At 59.8% G+C, this 18,628-nt stretch overlaps 1 protein-coding gene across 5 annotated transcripts; it reads left to right on the top strand.

Moving 5' to 3' along the window:
- The first annotated feature begins 2,760 nt into the window (after positions 1 to 2,760).
- On the top strand, positions 2,761 to 18,231 carry SLC17A9 (solute carrier family 17 member 9). 5 transcript variants are annotated; one of them, XM_081291360.1, is made up of 13 exons: positions 2,761 to 2,980; positions 9,778 to 9,975; positions 10,342 to 10,481; positions 11,267 to 11,366; positions 12,583 to 12,713; positions 13,085 to 13,181; positions 13,348 to 13,444; positions 14,079 to 14,166; positions 14,890 to 14,924; positions 15,964 to 16,079; positions 16,872 to 16,927; positions 17,046 to 17,075; positions 17,595 to 18,225. In XM_081291360.1, the coding sequence occupies exons 1-13, from the start codon at positions 2,922 to 2,924 to the stop codon at positions 17,756 to 17,758; spliced, it is 1,311 nt and encodes a 436-aa protein (XP_081147486.1). In that variant the 5' UTR covers positions 2,761 to 2,921; the 3' UTR covers positions 17,759 to 18,225. The 5 variants fall into 5 exon arrangements, with proteins under 5 accessions (XP_081147486.1, XP_081147490.1, XP_081147487.1 ...); XM_081291364.1 differs by lacking the exon at positions 9,778 to 9,975 and having other exon boundaries at positions 17,595 to 18,231; XM_081291361.1 differs by lacking the exon at positions 16,872 to 16,927 and having other exon boundaries at positions 17,595 to 18,226.
- The last annotated feature ends 397 nt before the right edge of the window (positions 18,232 to 18,628 follow it).

Here is an 18,628-nt window from a genome sequence, read left to right as displayed (position 1 = left end):
AGTGTGACCTCAATACAAAGAAAAACTATCTGGAGGAGCCACAGGCCTGTTTGCACCCAAAAGGTACTGAGATGTGATTGCTGGAGATGAGTGGGCACTGTGCACGGTGTCTTTGAAGGAGTGTGTTTTAGATGCAGGTCCAGTGCGAGCCTGCCCAGCTGCTGTGTGTGCTGGGTGGGAGCCTCCTGGCTGGCATATGGATCTTGGGAGGATGACCACTGGAGTGCGGTTGCTTCCTCTGCCGGCATATGTGGCCTCCAGCCTGTCTTCTCCCTTCCTGCAGACACACTGACAGCTTTGCTCACACACGATTTTCTCCCTCCTATGGGTCAGGAGTCTGACAGCTTCCCCGCTGGCTTTTGGAAGTGAAATAAGCTGACCCATCAAGAGTTGTGACCTGGAGTGGCGGCAATCAGCCATAACCTGCAGGACTAAAGTCACAGCACCTTGAAAAGCCTGAGTGGCCAGAGCTTCAGGGTCTCCACGTACAGTCCCGGCCGCACAGAGCTGTTGGCGTCTCAAGAGAGCCTTCCTCTAGCTCCCTGAGGAGTCAGGTGGGCCCTTGTCCCATTTTCTTCTCTGCTGAACACAGTATGCAGTCCAGAAGGTGGACGCTCCCTCTACAGTCATCCATGCTAATGTGTCCAGCATCAAGATCTCCTTCATGGGCTGGGGATGTGGCTCAAGCGGTAGCACGCTCGCCTGGGATGCGTGCGGCCCAGGTTCGATCCTAAAAAATAAATATTAAAAAAATTCTCTCTCTCTCCTCTCTCACTCTCTCTTTAAAAAAAAAAAAAAAAAAAAAAAAAAAAAAGATCTCCTTCATTACATTGCCTGTCAGTAACAGGAAACAGTGTCATATTTCAGTCCACTGACTTGGATGTCTCATCTTTAGGGCCGTGCTCGAAGGTTGGGCTGGAGGGGTGGAGTTAAGTGGGTACAGGGAGGAGATTGCCTTTGCCATCTGGATCCACACCTGCCTCCCTCCCGTGTAGTGGATGCTGAGGAGCAGGATGGTAGCACCAGCGCAGAGGTGCGTATTAGTGAGAGGAGATGCACAGCTGTCTCCCTGCTGCAGCACCTGGAGTGCACAACAGGTAAGGTCGGCTGGCCACCTGAAAGCAGGAAGCCATGCTTCGTGACACAAGACCCAGGTGTTCCCCATTCTCATCTTCTTTGTAAGGAATTTCCCACGTGGAAACGCCATTTGTTATTTGGGTGTGAGAAACTCATAGAATTAGCAGGAAGCTAGAGTGTGTCCGCCCTGGCCACCACCAACACCTGAGGTGTGGCCCTCCACCTGCACCATGCCTCTGCCTTAATGGGACAGGGCCCTAGGGCCTGGATGAGGCAGCAGCCTTGTTCTCCCTGTCACCACGCTGCCATGACCTGTACACATTCAGGGTGGTCTCTGAACCTCTGGGGACTTCTTTCTGGCCTCTTTCCCCTGCCTCAGCCCCAGCTGTGTGGGCAGCCACCCACACAGCCACCTGGCCTTGGTCCTGAGCTGTGTGCCCACCACGGTGGCTCACTCACTGCGCAGGTCTCTCCTCACCCAACCTATTTGAAGTAACATCCCTTCTTTTGTCTGTTCACCCCAGAGCATCAGCTCCAAGAAGAAATGATAAATGTCCAGTACATTGTGATTCCGGGACTTAAAATTATCATCAAAGAACTTCATGCAATGGATGAAAGAAAGTAGGAAGAGAACAGAGTGTTGATACCATAGTGTAGGAAAAATCCTCAAACTCCGTGCAGTGGACTAGGGATACTAAGGGAATCCTCTGCCAACATTTCTATCCTGCTGAGCACTGATACAGAGGAATAGCCTTGCTTTTAGGTCCTGGGTTTTTGTTGTTGTTGTTGTTGTTTTTCTTTAATTCTGGAGATTGAACTGTGGGCCTCACACATGCTAAACATGTAATCTACTGAGCTACACCCCCAGCCCCAGATCCAATATTGTTTAGACCTCTACTGCCAGTGTGTATGGAGCTGGGCAGTGCACACCAGGAGGCAGACGCTGGGGGCCCTGCAGGGGCTGGGCTGTTGAAAGTGCGGGTATCTCAAGGGTGCAGGGAAATCCTGCTCTTTCCCTGTGAGTGAGCCTTTTGCAGGTTTCAGCATGGAGCTGGTGTGAAGAGAGACCCCTGGATGTCCGCCACCTTTTTAGGCTGGGTGTGCCTTGTGCTGAATTGTCAAGTGTAGTGCCGGCACCTCAGCAGCAGGCTTGAGTAAGCCTCGACCCATGCCTAGCCTCTGGCACCAGCCCAAAGCCTGACCCACACTGGTGCTCGATACTAGCTGTGCCATGGGCTCAGAGGTGAGTGACCACCTTACTCCTTCAGCACTCTCTGGACACCTGAATCACCCAGCTCTTACCAGCCTAGCTTGGGGGAGTTCCACAGCTGGGGCCTGCCCCAATAAATTAATTTTAAAAACTGGTTACCCAGCGCAGCTTTGCTGTCTTCCCACTTGGCTAAGGATTTTTCCCCAAGCTTGACTGAATCAGTACACAGCCCTGTGGGAACTTACTTCATCCCCAGTTTGTAGACAGGAACAGGGGCTCCCACTGCTCCAGAGCCTGCCCAAGGTCGCTGCTGGGCTGGCACATCCGGGGCCAGGATCCCCCCAGGATTGGTCTCCTCCACAGCCCGGAAGTCCCAGTGCCAATCCTGGGGGCTGCATTGCGGCCCAGCCCTTCCTGTGGGACCTTAGGGAGGTCCCAGCCAACCTCCCTGGTCTTCATTGGTGGGGCGGGGACCCAAGCCCCAGGGCTACTGACAAACACCTCCTGGGAGGGCCAGACGGAAGTGCAGGCGGCTGGGACTGACACGTGGACTTGGGCGGCACTGCCTGGGAGGGAGGTGGAGGGCAGGGCACTGGGACACTGCTGTGCCCATGTTGTCCTAGCGCCCAGCCTGATGCAGCCACCCCCAGACGAGACCCGCAGAGATGCAGCTGAAAACGCCCAGTGGTCCAGGTGGGGCAGGGGCAGCTGCGGGGGAGGGGGTTGCCCAACACTTGGGGAGGGAGCGGAGATACTGCCACAGGACGTCCACTCAGGAGTGGGGAGTGCTGGAGTAGGGAGACTGTCCACCAGCCCTCTCCTGCCCCATTTCATTCCCCCAGCTCTAGCCCCTAGGACAGAGGACATAAGCATCCACCCATCAGGGGCTGCCCCTTCCCTCCAGTCCCAGAACATGCCAAGTGGCCCCTGAACCCTCCCAGCTGGTTATCCTGGGGGTGTTCCAGATGGGCAGTGTCCTCAGGACTGGATGGGTTGGGACTGCCTCCTGTAGAGGACCCCAGCTGAGGCTAATCCCTAGAATGCCTGTGCTAACTGGGTGCCAGGCTGGGGCAAGCACCCACTGGCCTCTGTACTGCAGAAGGAACACTGTTCATCCTGTTTCCACTGTCCCTGGGCATATAGCACCCACAGAAACCAGGAGGGAGATGGTGGCAGCTGGCCTTGAGCCAGCTGGCAAGAGAGTCTAAGTGGGAACCCCAAGAGGAACCCCCCTGCTCTGGTTCTGTGGGCTGAGGCCCCTTGTCAAGGCACCAGACCTGGGGCTCAACATCAGGCCTGGTGTATTCAAGAGCTGACCTGCCACCCAGCACCTCCGGTGTCCTTGGAACTTCTGGGAGGCAAGGCTGGGGGCCCAGGAGAGGACACAGCGCCACAGGGTTTGGCCAGAGGAGATGAGGAGGCAGATGAGCTCCGTCCTGTGCAGAGCCCACCCAGTTCCCAGCTTCCAGCTCCCAGGCAGGCTTGTCCACTGTGCTGTCATGAAGCCTGAGGACTAGTGCCACCACTGGACACAGTGAGGGTCAAAAGAAGCCCCCAGACTGGGGCTTTGTGAGAACATAGCTAGCCGGGATGTGGAGACCCCCCGCTGGTCAAAGCCAAGTCACAGACCTGCAAGCACCAACTAGAAGGGAAGGGCTGTACTTGGGTGTGCCAGCATTAGGGCTGCGGCCTGCCCCTCCGGCATGGCCTTCCTCTCCACCCTGTGTACCCAGGCGTCTCTGCCCAGTGCACTTGGCTCCTGAGGTGTGACCAGAGCCTGCAGAGTGTGCTGCAAATGTCACTGCAGGGTGTGACTCGGTGGCCCTGCCTGGCATTTGCATTGACTGCTTCCCTCCGTGCCTACCATGTTACTTGCTCCTTAGGCCTTTCTTGACTAGATGGTCACAGAGAATTTGGAGTGGGGGGACTTCTGGGTCAGGGCCATCCACAACCCATGCGTGGGTTTTAATTATGGCAGTAGATGCTCCCTTGGTGCACGTGTCCCCTCCAAGAGCCCTCTGCCTGGCTGGGGAGTCAGGCCTCTTCAGCAGATCATGGGGCCAGGAGGGGTGGTGCTGGGGTGCTTGCGGGCCCTTGCGGGCCCTTGGCCCCTGGTGTCCACACGTCAAGGGCCACTCTCCCACCCATGTGCTCAGCCACATATGCCTCTGTATAGGCCGTCTGCGGAAGCAGGGCTTTAGAGACTCACGGGAAGCACCTGCCACTCTGGGAGTCTCCACGGACGCACAGGCCCCAAGTGGTCCGGGTAGGTGGACCTTTTCAGGCAAGTTCTGCCCCAAGCTCCTGTTCCTAACCAGCCCCCAGGCAGGATGGCCGATTCTGGGCCCAGGGTCCTGAATGGCCCTCAAGTCACTGCTGGCCTTGGGGTTACTACCTCTGGTCAGACTTCCTTGTGTCCCCAGCACTCTGGGAGTCCCTTCATCAGCCTGGCCCACACTTCCAGCTCAGGAATGAACAGGCGGGTTCCAGAGAGGAAGCAGACCCCACAGTGCCCGCTGGCCTGCCTATGGGCCCTCCCTCTGGTGCCTCCAGCTGGATATACACTGGAAGCTGATGGGTTTTGTTGGACCTCTTGCGGCCCAGCACTGAGTTCTCGGTATGGTGCTGGCCTTCTGGAGGGGGTAGGTCCCAGCTGGTCCCCGCTGTTTCTAAGTGCTCTTCCCCAGAGAGCATCAAGGCCAGACTGCTGCAGTTGCACCCAGGGAGGGACAAGTGTTGTGCTGGGTGGGCCCTTCCAATGCAGGTGGTGCCTTGGTTGCTGTGACCTCGTAGAGAATACAGCTCCTTTTTAAAGCCACCTTTGGACTCTGGCTTGTGGTGGTAAATCATGAGTGCTGCTCCCACACTCCTGTGGCTGCCTCCTGCATCCACTCAGTTAGAAATAAACTCCACTTGAATGTGTGCACATAGCTCACCTGGGATGGCTCTGAAGGCCGGGCGGTGCTGCAGGACAGGACAGGGCAGTCTGGCCAGCAGCAGCTCAGACTATGTCCCCCTGTGTTCTAGTACCCAGTAGTAATGTTTACTCAGGACAATGTCCCCAGAAGGGATGGAGGCCAGGGGACTGGGGTGGACCACTAGGAGCCCTGTCAGGGCAAGGCTTTGTCCTCGAGGAGTCTTAGGAGCCCGAGCTGGGCACCTCAGCCCCTCCCAGGGGTCCCATGGTACAAATCCAGACTGGAAGGGGAGGCTCAGAAACCCAATTCCTGGTGAGTGACAACCACGCGTCCACACGCCCAGAGTGGGAGGGACAAAGCCTTGCTTGGACTAATGGGTTTGCAATTTTCCTAGCAGACCAAGCTCAGACTGACGGAACTCCTCTGGGTCCTTGCTGGCCAGAGACCTCTTCCCACCTAACCAACCCACCTAGCACCTGCCTTGTCCTCTGATTCTATAAAGGATACTATCATTTGATGACACAAACCCCTGGGAGGGGCAATGAGCTCTGGGTCTACTGCCTTCATGGGACAGCTAGGCTTGGCCCCTAAGTGGACACCCACTGAGAAGGTGCAGGGACCCTCCATGCTTGCCATCCTCTCCCAAGGTCCAGGGTCCGTGTCAAAGGATTCTGATCTTCTCAAACCAGTTGGAGGGGCCATATTTCTGCCTGAGGGACTCAGAGGCCCTGATCCCAGCAGGCACCATGTCGGGTAGGGTATCATCAGACCTGGGGCCCCAGGGGCCGCTTGTCACCTTGGGGGGAGCGTGGTGAAGCCTCCTGCTCTTCTAGGAAGGGGTGGCTCAGCCTGCACTGTCTTTCCCATAGCGGCCCTGTAGATGGCCCCTGGGGAGGCTGGAAAGGTTGGGGTGCTGCCCACAGGTCCTCTGCAATCTCCTCCAGCAGATGCTCGGCATCTCATCCAAGGGCTCAGACACCTGCCTCTCGGGAGGATGGAGCATGACTCTCCAGCTCCCCACCTCATTCGCCATCTGAACCATCTGGTCATCTGGTCATCTCTATTCTGTTGACAGCTGTTCTCAGAGGCCTGTGCTGCCCTTTCCCAATGGATAGCCTGGGGCACTGACTTTGATTCCTAGCATTTCCTTGGTGACTGTGCTGTCCCCATGGGCTTCCATCCAGCATCCTGGCCTTCATCCTTCCCCTCCCTCTGCTGGTCCTGAGGGGCTCTGGTCTCCATCCAGGCTTCCGGCACTTATGCTGGAACTCCAGCTGGGTCCCCACTGCCCCCCATCCTGCAGCAGCCGCTCTGAGTCCTGTCCAACCTCCTACATGCCCCACTCTTAGAGGAAGTGCTTCCTTCTGCTTCCTAGGTGGCCCCAAGGACTCCCCGATCGCCTCTCCAAGTGCCCCTGCTTATCACAGGTCCCACTGCACGAACCGTACTCAAATTCCTTTATGAGAAAGCCGAGTGTGTGTGTCAGGATCATTCTTAAGATGGGGCACAGAGTTCTCAGCTCCCTGCCACCACTGTCCCCTTCCAATACCTCCAGTCCCTCCTCTTCTCGAAGGAGACGTTGTTCACACAGAAGCGTCACCACCAGCCCACTCCACGCTCCTCTGGCTTCCTCAGCTTCTCCTTAGTGTCCCCACCTAGGGAACTGCCATTCAGTCCTCCTGCCTTTCAGTCCTCGCGTCTCCGAGGCTGCTCTTGGCTGTGGCTGCTCCTTCCGACATGGTGGCTGTCTCTAGGAGGACTGCGGTGCTCTTGGACTGTTGCTGCTGGTGTTTGGGGTGAATGTCTCACTGCTGGCTGAGGGCGTGGGGCCTCAGGAAGAGATGATGGGCTCTTCTTGTTGAGGCCTGTTGCTACTGAACCAGGACCAGTTTCCCCCCGGGGGCAGGAAACCCGTCACTGAACCGGTGGTAGAATTTACTCACCAGGCCAAGAGAGGGACAGCAAGTCTCAAGCTCACCTACCCGAGGGGAGGGTTTGGGGCTGTCTGTGGGCTGAGGCTTGGGGAAAGGTGATGGGAGGGTTGGTATGCAAGGTGATCCAGCCCATCAGCTGCTGACCCTCCTGACCTGCTGTCTGTCAGAGGGGTTCTCTCCACCTCTAAGACTGCTGATGTCAACCGAAGCAAGGGACAGTGGGCAAAGCAGGTTGAGTGGGGTCTATTTGGGTCCCTGGTTTCACGGTCAGGGTTCCTGCTGTCAGCAGGACTCACCAGGGTGGATGTTAACCTGCCCAACATTGCTTGCCCCCCCACTCGTCCCCGCCGGTCATCTGAGCCCCGCCTCACCACTCCCTTCATACCCCTCAGGCTCACCCCAAGCAGGTCACAAAGCTAGGCCTGCAGCCCCTGAGATGTGACCCTGGGCATCCAACAATGTCCTCCAGCTTTCCTCTGGGCGGGCTGCCTGGCCCCAGGACGGGACACACAACTCGCCTCTCTTCTGTCCTGGAGACTCCACCAATGTCCCTAAGGCTCTTCGTGTTCACCCTACTGTGATGGTCATTGCCACCAATCCAGCCTGACCCTTCCTGAGCCCCTGCCTGGCATCTGACTCAAGGAGGCCCAGCCCTAGCTACTACATCTGTTTCACAGCCCAGTGAAAAGTGGGGGCCCCTTGCAGTCCCCACATCCAGGCCGGCGGACACTCCTGACTCTCTCAGTCTGTGCACTCGCTCTCTTCCCAGCAGAGCCCATTGGTCTGCTCACCCCACAGGATGTGTCAGAATGGTGGGGTCACCCTGCAAAATGTCAGGTGGAGACAGATACTCAGGAGGCCCCTCCCCGACTCTGCACTGCCCATTGGACCTTCCTCCTCTTGAACTCTGCTGCCTCTGGTGGGCCTGGATCTAGACCCCCATCGCCATCCTGGACTCCCTCCCGGTCAGATCAACCCCAGCCGGGGTTTTTGTTTGTTTGGTTGGTTTTTTGGTTTCTACTGGTCACTTCAGCAACCAGGAGCTGGGTCTGCCTTCACTCTCAGGTGTGTGGGGCTGGCCCCGAGTGGCTTTTGGCGGTGTGGAGGGAGGAAAGGAGGACAGAAGGAAGGGAAGCATGGACAGGAGGTGGGGCAGAGACACCGCCTCCTGGCCCCTGAGCAACGGAACCTCCAGGGAGGATGTTTCTGGAGTCTCGCCTGCAGACCCCCAAGCACTGGGCAAGGGTAGCTGCTTACTGGCTCCTGAACAGTTTTTACTTCGTCACCTGCAGAGCTGGGACCTAGAGAGCCAGGACAGGGACTGCAGGTCGTGCTTGCTGCAGGCTGTAGGCAGGGCTGGTGTTCTAGAGGCCTGTGGCTCTGAGGGCCCCTGGCCTAGAGGTGGCAGCAGAGGGTGGGGGACTGCCGCGGAGGGCTCAGGTGCTAGTCATAGGAGGAAAGTCTTCCCAGAAGGGGAGCAGCTGTGCCTGTCTTCTTCCCCAGCTCCTCCTCCTTGAAGCCCGGTGTCCCAGGACCGTGAGGGCTGCCATCCTACCCACCTGGTCTGTCTGCAGGCTGGCTGCGGCCCTGTAGTGTAGCCTCCTGCCTAGGCCCCTCCGTTCCCTTCCTGCTGCCCCTCGCCCAGGCCAACCCAGGACACCCCAGGTCACTGGAGGGGGCCTGGGACTCGGCCTGGCTTGGAAGACAGTCCAATCTGCCAAGAGGCCTTCCTTTACCACCATGAGGAAATAAGAGATTTTATTTTGAACAACTTCAAACTTATAAAGAAGATGCCAAATTCAATCCAGAGACCTCAAGACTTTGTGGTCCAGTAGACCTGCCAGGGCCTCATATCCTGCCACCTGCCCGTTCGTTATCAGAACCTGGTGCACAGAGGGTACAGCTGGTCACCTCCTGCTACATACATGGTTGAATGATTGTCACTTCTTGCAGTCTTCAGTTGCTTCATGGCACACAGTGGCCAAGCCTGCCTGGGAGCTGGGAGCCGGGAACTGGGTGGGCTCTGCACAGGACTGAGCTCATCTGCCTCCTCACCCCCTCCGGTTCCTGCTCCGGCCAAACCCTGTGGTACTGTGTCCTCTCCTGGGCCCCCAGCCTTGCTTGCTCCAATGTCCTCTGCTGGGCAGGCCTGGAAGCTTCCTTGGGAAACCGCTGGGGGCTCCTTGCTGCTGGCTGGGATCCTCCTGTCACACCTCTGGGTCCCCGTGCCCAGCAGAGCGGCCCGCAGCAGGTGGTTAGTTGTCAGGTCTGCCTGGCCTGGCTGCCTTCCTGGGACCCTGTGGTCCCAAGGAGACCTGGGTACTGTGTGCATCCCTCCCTCCGTGTGGGTCCAGCTGCAGTCCTGGTGGTTGGTGGCACTGGCCCAGTATTTATCTGGCCTGCTCCTACTGCAGGGCATTGGGCATCCCCACTCTGCCATCATGCCCGGAACTGGCCTCTGCAGGGAGTGAGGGAAGGTGTGTGAGGACAGCTCCGTACTTGCCCAATGCCTCCAGAGATGTACCAGCCCCAATGCTTCCCCTGCTTGTGGCCACGTCCCCCAAACTCAGGGGGTCTCTGAGCTCAAAGCTGCCTGTGGGACCTCTCCAGAGCCAGACCCTCTGCTCCTGCCCTGCAGGCCTGAATGCCAGGTGTGGACGGGGACACTGCTCTTGGGCACCTGCCTACTCTACTGCGCCCGTGTCACCATGCCTGTCTGCACCGTTGCCATGAGCCAGGACTTTGGCTGGAATAAGAAGGAGGCCGGCATTGTGCTTAGCAGTTTCTTCTGGGGCTACTGCCTGACGCAGGTCGTGGGTGGCCACCTCGGGGACCGGTACCTGTCTTCCCTACTCCTCGTCACTCAGGCTGAAGGGGCTGCTCCATGTGGGCTTCTCGAGGGGAGGTGGGCCAGCAGATCTTCTGTGTACTGGGGAGGAGGGGCTCCTGGGCTAGGGCCTGGCAAAAAAGAAAAAAACTGGGGGAGAGGCCCTGCCCAGAGGCCCTGTCTAGCATTCCAAGGAGCAGCTCTGGGGCTGGGCGTGGCTGTAGGGCTGCTCTCAGCTCTGGGCGCTTCCTGCTGGTGGGTTCATGGCAGCGTGCTCATGGCAGTGCCCACTCCAGAGGACTCCTCTGCACAGAGGAGGTGTGCTCAGCCTGCCTGCATGGCCACCCCGTCCTCCCCTCTTTGTGTCCACTCCAGCATCGGAGGTGAGAAGGTCATCTTGCTGTCTGCTTCCACCTGGGGCTCCATCACCATGGCCACCCCGCTGCTCGCCCACCTTGGCAGTGCCCACCTGGTCTCCATGGTCTTCTCCCGTGTCCTCATAGGCCTGCTCCAAGGTAGGGGCGCCTCTGGACACTTCCCTCCTGCTGCTGGCCTTCACCTCTGTCACCAGGCGGGTGGACAGGAGTGCCCATGTGTGCCTGCCTTCTGTCCTCTGCTGAAAGCCCTTTCGATGGCCTCACATTGTCTGTGTGTATTGTCCATGGCAGAGGGGAAAGGCTAGCAGCTCCTGACCCTGAGGCTCCCTGCCTCCGGGCCTCAAGCTCTGGAGAGGCCCCGCCCTGGGCCAGTGGCTGACAGAGGAATGGGACCTGGCTCCTGAGCAGTTGCATTTGGTGCTATGTTGAGAAGTTGGGAGGACCCAGGTGGCGACTCCTGGGTGCCACCCTCAAGGACAATGGTGACGCAGAGTGCAGACTGCGCCTCCAGGCCAGGCCTAGGACCCTCTAGAAGCAGGGGTGTGGGTTGTGAGGTGGCTTCCAAACTTCCAGGCCACTGAGGATCCTAGGGGGAAATTCCGCTGTGGAGCTGTGGGGAGACTGCGTCTGGGAAAGGCCTTGTGTGCCAGGAGGAGCGGGCGAGGCTGGCGTGCTGAGGGCGGGTCTGAGGTGGAGGGTGTGTGTGTCAGCAGGGGACCTGAGGGGCGGCCTGGGCTGCTGTCCTGGGACCATGCCTTGGAAGCAGAGGCTTGTCCTGCAGATAGCCTCTCCCACACTGAGTCCTTTCCTCAGCCTGTTGGCTCCTTAGTTGGGACAAGTCAGGGGGGACAATGCACATCCTCTGGCCTGGCTCACTGGCCCTCACCAGAGGCCCTGCTGACCACATCCACTGCTTATTCCAGGTGTGTACTTCCCTGCCCTGACCAGCCTGCTGTCACAGAGAGTTCGAGAGAGTGAGAGAGCCTTCACCTACAGCACTGTGGGGGCCGGCTCCCAGTTTGGGTAGGGCCTAGCTCCAACAGGGGCTCGGCGATGGGTGGCGGGCTGGGGGGCCTTGAAGGCTGTACTGCCTGGAGGTGGCTCTGTGGCACTGGCTGCAGCTCCCCAGGCCTGTGTGGGCATCTCTGTGGCTCACAGTGATGTGGGCTGTGGCTCTGGCCGTGGGCTGGGCCTGTGGCTGTGGGCTGGGCAGGTCCCTGTCCTGGGTGCCGTGGACCAGGGGTGTCCTGCCCTTTGTTGCCAGTCCCCAGGTGAGTCTGTGGGCGTGGGCGCAGCCCCTGAGACCCGGGCCCTCAGATGTTCCTGCCTTGCCCACCCTCAGGCAGCTCCAGAGGCTTGTCCCGGAGAAGGGCTACTCGATGAGGGTGGACAGAGGCTTGTGGGTGTGGGGCTCAGGCCCTCGGCCGCTGAAATCGGGGACAGGAATCAGAGAGCAGGGGTCCTGTGGAGGGACAGAGAACCCAGTGAGGTCCAAGTGTCAGATAAGCCCCTGGCTGGCCTGCACTTGGAAGTCACCTGGAGGGGCTTTGGTGACTTCTGGGGCAGTGGAGGGTGGAGCAGAGGGCTCTGTGTGAAACTGCGGGGGCAGGGGAGTGCTGTGGTCCCCAGGTGAGGTGCTGCCCCCTCTGCAGGCACAGATGGGGAGGTGGTGGGCTCAGGGAGGAGGCAGCTGGGCCTCAGGCCAGAAACCCCACATGCAGCAGGAACCGTCCCTGATACTGCCTCGGTGGGGAGTACTTCAGGGCACGAGGGGTGGGCAAGGGAGGCCTGGGCTTGCCTGGGACCACAGGACCCTCAGGAGGAGGAGGCGGGGTCTGTCATTAGAGCTCCTCCCAACACCGTGTGCTCTGCTGGGTGATAAAGAGCAGGGCACAGGCTTCGCTCCAGCTGCCCCGAGCCCGCTCTCCTCCCACAGCCCTTTTTAGTGTAGGCCAATTGGAAGGCCTAGAAGCAAGAAATTAAAACAGCTCAGGTCCCACAGCAGTGGTCTCTGTGCCCTGTCCCCATGGCTGGTTCCCAACGTCCCTTGCCTTGTGGCATAGTCTCTTCCAACCCTCGGCACCCTTAGCAGAACACTCTGGGACTGGGCTCCAAACACCTGTTGTCCAGGTGACAAAACCCACTCTTCTAGGGGCTCAGGTGGCAGCAGGAATGTTCTCTGGGGTCTGTCTGTGGAGCCCAGCCGAGGTCATGGCCGTGATCCTCCCTGTCCCCCCAGGACGCTGGTGACTGGGGTCGTGGGATCCCTGCTCCTGGACTGGTGCGGCTGGCAGAGCGTCTTCTACTTCTCCGGTGGCCTCACCTTGCTTTGGGTGTGTTACGTGTACAGGTACCTGCTGAACGAGAAAGGTACCGTGGCCACCTGGGCGGGTGCCAGTGCCTCCTCCGCTCACAGCTGCTGGGGGGGGGGGGGCGCAGGCAGACTCCTGGAGCCTGAGAAAGAATGAGTTCTCAGCCCCCTAGGGCCACCAGTTCAGTCCCCAAGCTCCATTTAGGGTAGGGCAGAGGAGGAGGCCTGCAGGCAAAGGCAGGGGGCTGGAGCAGGGCAGCTTCAGCTGGCCCCAGGGCTCTGGCTGCCCACTGAGCTGCTGAGGAAGAGCCTCCTGGGGGAGGGTGACAGGTCTGTTGGCCTCTGGGACCACACCGACGCTGCCTCTAGGGATGGATGTGGGGTTGCCCAGTCCTGGGGGCCACTGCTGTGCCACCACTTCTTCCCTCAGACCTCATCCTGGCCCTGGGGGTCCTGGCACCAGGCCTGCCCGTGGCCAGGCCCTCCAAAGTGCCCTGGAGACAGCTCTTCAGGAGGCCTTCTGTCTGGTGAGCTGGGGCTGGCGTGGCCAGGCAGAGGGGGGAACAACCCTCGTGGTGTGGGCCAGGCTGTGCCTGGAAGGGCGCCCAGGGGCAGGGGTGTGGGTCTCACAGGCCCTGCCTGTGTGGGAAGGGGCTGGGGCAGGCGGGAGCCCTGAGCCTGTGTCCCACCCAGGGCGGCCGTCTGCTCCCAGCTCTCCTCAGCCTGCTCCTTCTTCATCCTCCTCTCCTGGCTGCCCACCTTCTTCCAAGAGACCTTCCCCCATTCCAAGGTGGGCCACCCTGCCAGTGCCCACACAGCTGCCGGCCCTGCCCCTGCACGGCGGGTGGGCCCCTCGGCATCCTGTGGCTTGAGGCAGAGGCTGACTTTGGCCCTAGGAGGGGCAGGTGCTGGCTCCAAGACCCTGAGGGCTGGTCCCTGTGGCAGTGGCAGCTTTCCAAGCCCATGACCTTGATCTGCTGCTTAGCAGACCCCACCCTCAGGGCAAGGCCATCTGTTGGTCTGTTGATGCCGTTCTGGAGGGAAACCTGAGCAGGGTGGGAGGGGGACCTGACCCCCTATATCCACTGGCTTCTCCACTGAGGCTGTTGACCACCCCCCTGTTCTGGTGACCATGATGCCCTGGGATGCCCATTCCAAGGGTAGGGGCTGGGTAGTAAGCAACCTGGGGACCTGGCTGCGTGGCGAGCCACTGTGGGCCTGGCACTCCTGGGGTGCCATGGGACTGGTGGGCATGCTGGTAGAAGCTGCCCTCCTTCAGGCCCCTCTGCTCTGGGGCCCAGGCTGTGGGGTGAGCAGAGCTCTCCTGGGCAGCAGCGGCCTGGGGCAGCCATCCTGCCTGCCCCTCCTCCTTTCAACGTCTGGCTGCCACTTGGCCACCGCTCAGGCCAAGCTCCTCCCTGCAGGGCTGGGTCTTCAACGTGGTGCCCTGGTTGGTGGCGATTCCTGCCAGTCTGTTCAGTGGGTTTCTCTCTGACCACCTCATCAGTCAGGGTGAGTCCTGGGGAGGGACAGGCCTTCAGGAGACACAACCTCAGGGGCCTCAGCCAGGGTGACAGGCTCCCCTCTGGGGGTGCAGCTGCAGTGCTAGGGAGAGGCCAGGCCCGCTGAGGACCACCTGTGATAGAGAGGGACCCTGGCCTCCAGAGCCAGCCAGGGAATGGGTGCAGCTGGGGGCTGGAGGAGCCTGGGGCAGCTGGTTTCCCCAGAATCCCCATGGAGGCTGCAGCTGGAGCGCAGCGGGAGGCCGAGAGGGCCTTTGTGCACAGCACCTGTGGGCTCTGCCCGGGGCCTGACAGTCCTGACCCTGGGGGGAAGTCCTGGCTGGGTCAGAGGCCACAAGTTTTCCTCTTGCACCTTCCAGAGCTGGGGGTGGGGGCTCTGGGGCCAGCTGGAGTCCACCACACACCGGCCACACATGAAGCCCAGCAGCAGGCTCATAGGTGCCCACGCACGTGCATGCTCACTCTCAGAACGTCAGTGTTTCCCCTCAGTACAAGGTGGTGCACACTGTGTGGGGGACGGGGAGAGCTTCGGGGACACCTTCACAGCTGCCCACGTGGCCCTCCTGGGCCTTGTGGGACCCTCTGGTGTGCACGGACTGTGCTGGCGATGACCAGCCTGCAGCCCCAAGGGCCACCCTGGCTGCCATCCCCCCTCCACTGTCCTCTGGGTTGCCCCAGGCTAATGGGGCCACCTGCCTGTCTCCTTGCTCAGGTTACGGGACCATCACGGTGCGCAAGTCGATGCAGGTAGGAAGACCTTTCTAATGTTTTCCCTGGACATCACTGTTGAGTTCTCCTGGGACCTGAGGGTTATGACCCCCAATTGCCCGAATTCTGGGACCATGAAAACGTCCAGGTCGTGGGCTGGGCCAGCTGCAACTGCTGCAGGGAAGGCCCTTAGGGCCTTTGGTGCCCACAAGAGTGTGGACAGAGGTGACAGGACCCAGAATCAGCTGGTTTAGATGGAGGGCACTCTGGGGTCAGTGTTGGGGACTGACCTGAGACTCTTCTCTGATCTCTGAATGGGGTTCTCTGTGCCTGTGAGGTCTGGGCACCTAGGTGAGGCTTGTGGCCTCTAGTCCACAAGTAGGCCAGCTGACCCATGGAGGGCCCCTTCCAGATGTTCTCTGGGTGGAGAGCCCAACCCCGGAGGGTTTTTTTTTTTTTTGGTCAGGCAGGCCAGGTTCAGGGCACTTGGGTGGCTGTGTGACCAGTTTTTGACCCTAAAGCCTGGGCCCTTTGTCCCTCCTGGGATTGTGGGACCAACAGCACCAAGACAGAGCAAGGGGGGAGTGGTCAAGACTTTATTCTTGGCCGAGGTAGAGTGGGAATAAGCCCTCAGGTCAATGTCGCATCTGGATTGAAGAGATGAGGGGCAGGGGCTCAGGAGGGCGGGTCCCATGTTTCCATCATCTGAAGGTGAGGAGGTCTGGGTCCTCTGGCAGCTCTGAGATCTGGCCAATCTCAGCCCCCTGTCGAGGGCCTCCTGGCCTTCAGGCTTCCTGCCTCAAAGGCCAGCAGGATTAGGGCAGGGTGGGAATTCAGCCGGGCGCCTGGGCAGTGCAGGAGCCCGGCTGGTGGCACAGGATGGCTGCGGGCTGTGCTGCCCCGGTGCCCTCACCCATACCACCTGCAAGAGCAGGGCTGGGTGGCACTGGATGGCCGTGGGGGGGCTGTGCTGCCCCGATGCCCTCACCCACACCACCTGCAGGAGCAGGGCTGGGTGGCACAGGACGGCTGTGGGTGGGCTGTGCTGCCCCGATGCCCTCACCCACACCACCTGCAGGTGATGGGCCTCGGCCTCTCCAGCGTTTTCGCACTGTGTCTGGGTCACACCTCGAGCTTCCTGAAGGCTGTGGTCTTTGCGTCTGCCTCCATTGGCCTCCAGACCTTCAACCACAGGTAAGGGAATGGCCATCTATCCGAGCTGGCGATCTGTGTCCCCAAATCTGACTTTTCCAATAACTTAAAAGACGGCAAAGAAAGCATGCAAACTCACAGAAGTACTTTTTCACAATCCAGGGATGGCTTGGTGACCTTAGGGGTCTGTGGAAAGAGAGAGAGCCACTGGAATTCTTTATTCTTCTATAGGGGACCCACAAGGGGAGGTTCCATGGAACATTCTATCCCAAAGAGGGCAAAGGGGTAGGATTCCAAAGGAACAGGTGGGTGTAATTCAACCCCACGGGTGACGCCCACCCCTGGAGCCACACCTTCCTTATCCGAGCTGGGGTAAAGCCCAATGTATTGTGGGGTGCAATAACTGTTCAGCACCCCTTCACTCAGGACTTAAAGGTGTGCACATAGCTTCTGTCCAGAGTGGCTCCCGACATAAGGGACTGCTGCCCATGCACCAGTGGCTAGTGCTGTTGGGGGCAGCCCAAGCCTTGTGTCCTGGCTCATGAGTGGTCTCGTGGACTGGCAGATCTGTGTATCCAGACAGTGAGGACCGAGGCCCTGAGGGAGGGAGAGGGCCAGCAGCAGCGGCCTGGGTGCCCTGGACATACTCTCCGTCTGCTGGGGTGGCATCTAAACATGGCTGCCTCTGACCTCCCACCATCAGTGTCCTTCAGATGAGTGGACAGCAGATGGGGTGCCTTTGTGCAGCCTGTCTCAGGTGGCTCCCAGGTTGAGTGTGAGGCCCAGTGCCCCCTGGGGAGACCGCTCACCCGCCTGCTCTCCTGCTTCCCACAGTGGCATTTCCGTTAACATCCAGGACCTGGCCCCCTCCTGTGCTGGATTTCTGTTTGGTGAGGACTTTGCTGAGTCCAGCTTCGCTCCACCTGTCTCCTGGCCAGAGAGCCACTCCCAGGCAGGCGGGCAGCCAGGTGGCTATTCTCTGATGTCTTTTCTCTGGCCTGTTCCCAGGTGTGGCCAACACTGCAGGAGCCTTGGCAGGTGAGGGGTGGGCATCTACACCCAGAGGTCCTCCTGCCCTCTGGACTAGAGCCCACTAGGAAGCAAGCCCAGCAGCCGGCTGGCTTCCTGCTCCCCCATCAGGGGAGGGCAGGAGCAAAGCACAGGGCTGCTTCGGAAGTGTCCATTTAGCTCTGCTGATGGTGGGCAGCTCACAGGCCCCTGCCCAGCCCACCTGCCCCCAGGTAGGCGTCCAGCCTGGCAGGTTAGGCCCTTGATCCCTCCTGGTCCCTCTGCCAAGTGCCTGGCTCATTCTCCAGGCAGCGCCTCCTGCCACTTGTCCTTTGCTCTGTGTGCCCTTGGAGGGACGGGGGCAGGGGCCCATCGGGGTGATTGTTGGTTGTCCGTGGGGTTCCTACCCCCCAAGACCTTGGATTCTTAGCCTGGAAGGCTGTGCCCCCAGATCCCCCAGGAGCCGGGGTGGCGGTGTGCCAGGCCCTGCCCACTCTCCTCGCCCCCTCTGCCTGGCGCTCAGCCTGACTGTGCCTCTCCCGGGTCTAGGTGTGGTGGGCGTGTGCCTGGGCGGCTATCTGATCGAGGCCACAGGCTCCTGGACTTGTGTGTTCAACCTGGTAGCAGTCATCAGCAACTTGGGGCTGGGCACCTTCCTGGTGTTTGGACAGGCCCAGAGGGTGGACTTGAGCCCTGCCCATGAGGACCTCTAGCTCCCCGACTCCACAGTCCCACCTGGATGCTGGCAGTTTTCGGGGACAAGTGGACCTCGTCCTCAGTGGTAGGAGCCGAGGAGGAAGACCACAGCAGGGCACCCAGGAGGAAGCAGAGAAGCTGGGGAGGGGCTCAGGCACCCCACGGGCCTGGCCAGAACCGGGCTCACCTCTCTGAGCCTGTTTCCCTGCCTGCCTGTGGGCATGACCCTGCCCTCCTCACAGGGTTAGTGTGATCACTGCCTGTGGCTGGCTTGTCTGGGGGACACGGCTCTTCTGGCTGGCGCCCTGATGCTGGGCCATGGGCGCCCCACCTCCGTCCACCTGGCCTCATTCTCTGACGGCCGCTCTCAGGTGGAGCTGTGGACTGTGGCATATTCAGGAGGACCTGCTCCGTGCCAGAGCACCCTCCTGCCCCCTCCCCTCCAGTCAGGACAATCAGCAGTGTCTACAGAGCACCCCATGTTCCAGGGAGCCCCTCTCCATGTTTCTGCTTCTCCCAGCAGCCCGCTGTCACCCCAGAGGGCTGGATGGGCAGTGTGCTAGAGAGGCCTTGCCCACCTCTGAGAACCCCAGGGCCCCAGTTCACTGATCCTGTGGATTTCGGTAGGACCCATGTCTCCTGTGTAGGCACCTGTGTGCCCCTCAGGCCCTGTGGGGATACCTCCTTGTCTTTCTACCTCCCTGTCAGCAGGAGGAGCTGGAGTTCTCATGAGTCAGGAGTGGATTCTGTAAGAAGCCACAGAAATGTGCAAAACCACACCAAGCCTTATTTAAAGACTGTTAAACGATTTAAAAAGAGGGTTTCTGTTTGATTTAACACCTCTCTTTTTACTAATGAGCACGTGATAAGATGTTGTATGACCCATT

Source organism: Spermophilus citellus (genome assembly GCF_964194105.1).
Source record: "Spermophilus citellus genome assembly, chromosome: 4".
Taxonomy (NCBI): Eukaryota; Metazoa; Chordata; class Mammalia; order Rodentia; family Sciuridae; genus Spermophilus; species Spermophilus citellus.
This window is presented reverse-complemented; position numbering and strand designations above follow the sequence as displayed.

Excerpts from the sequence above, each read along its gene's own strand:
- SLC17A9 (XM_081291360.1), top strand. The coding sequence starts at position 2,922 with ATGCAGCCACCCCCAGACGAGACCCGCAGAGATGCAGCTGAAAACGCC. Across the intron at positions 12,714-13,084 it reads GTACCTGCTGAACGAGAAAG|ACCTCATCCTGGCCCTGGGG; the intron begins GTACCGTGGCCA and ends TTCTTCCCTCAG. Across the intron at positions 13,445-14,078 it reads AGACCTTCCCCCATTCCAAG|GGCTGGGTCTTCAACGTGGT; the intron begins GTGGGCCACCCT and ends TCCTCCCTGCAG.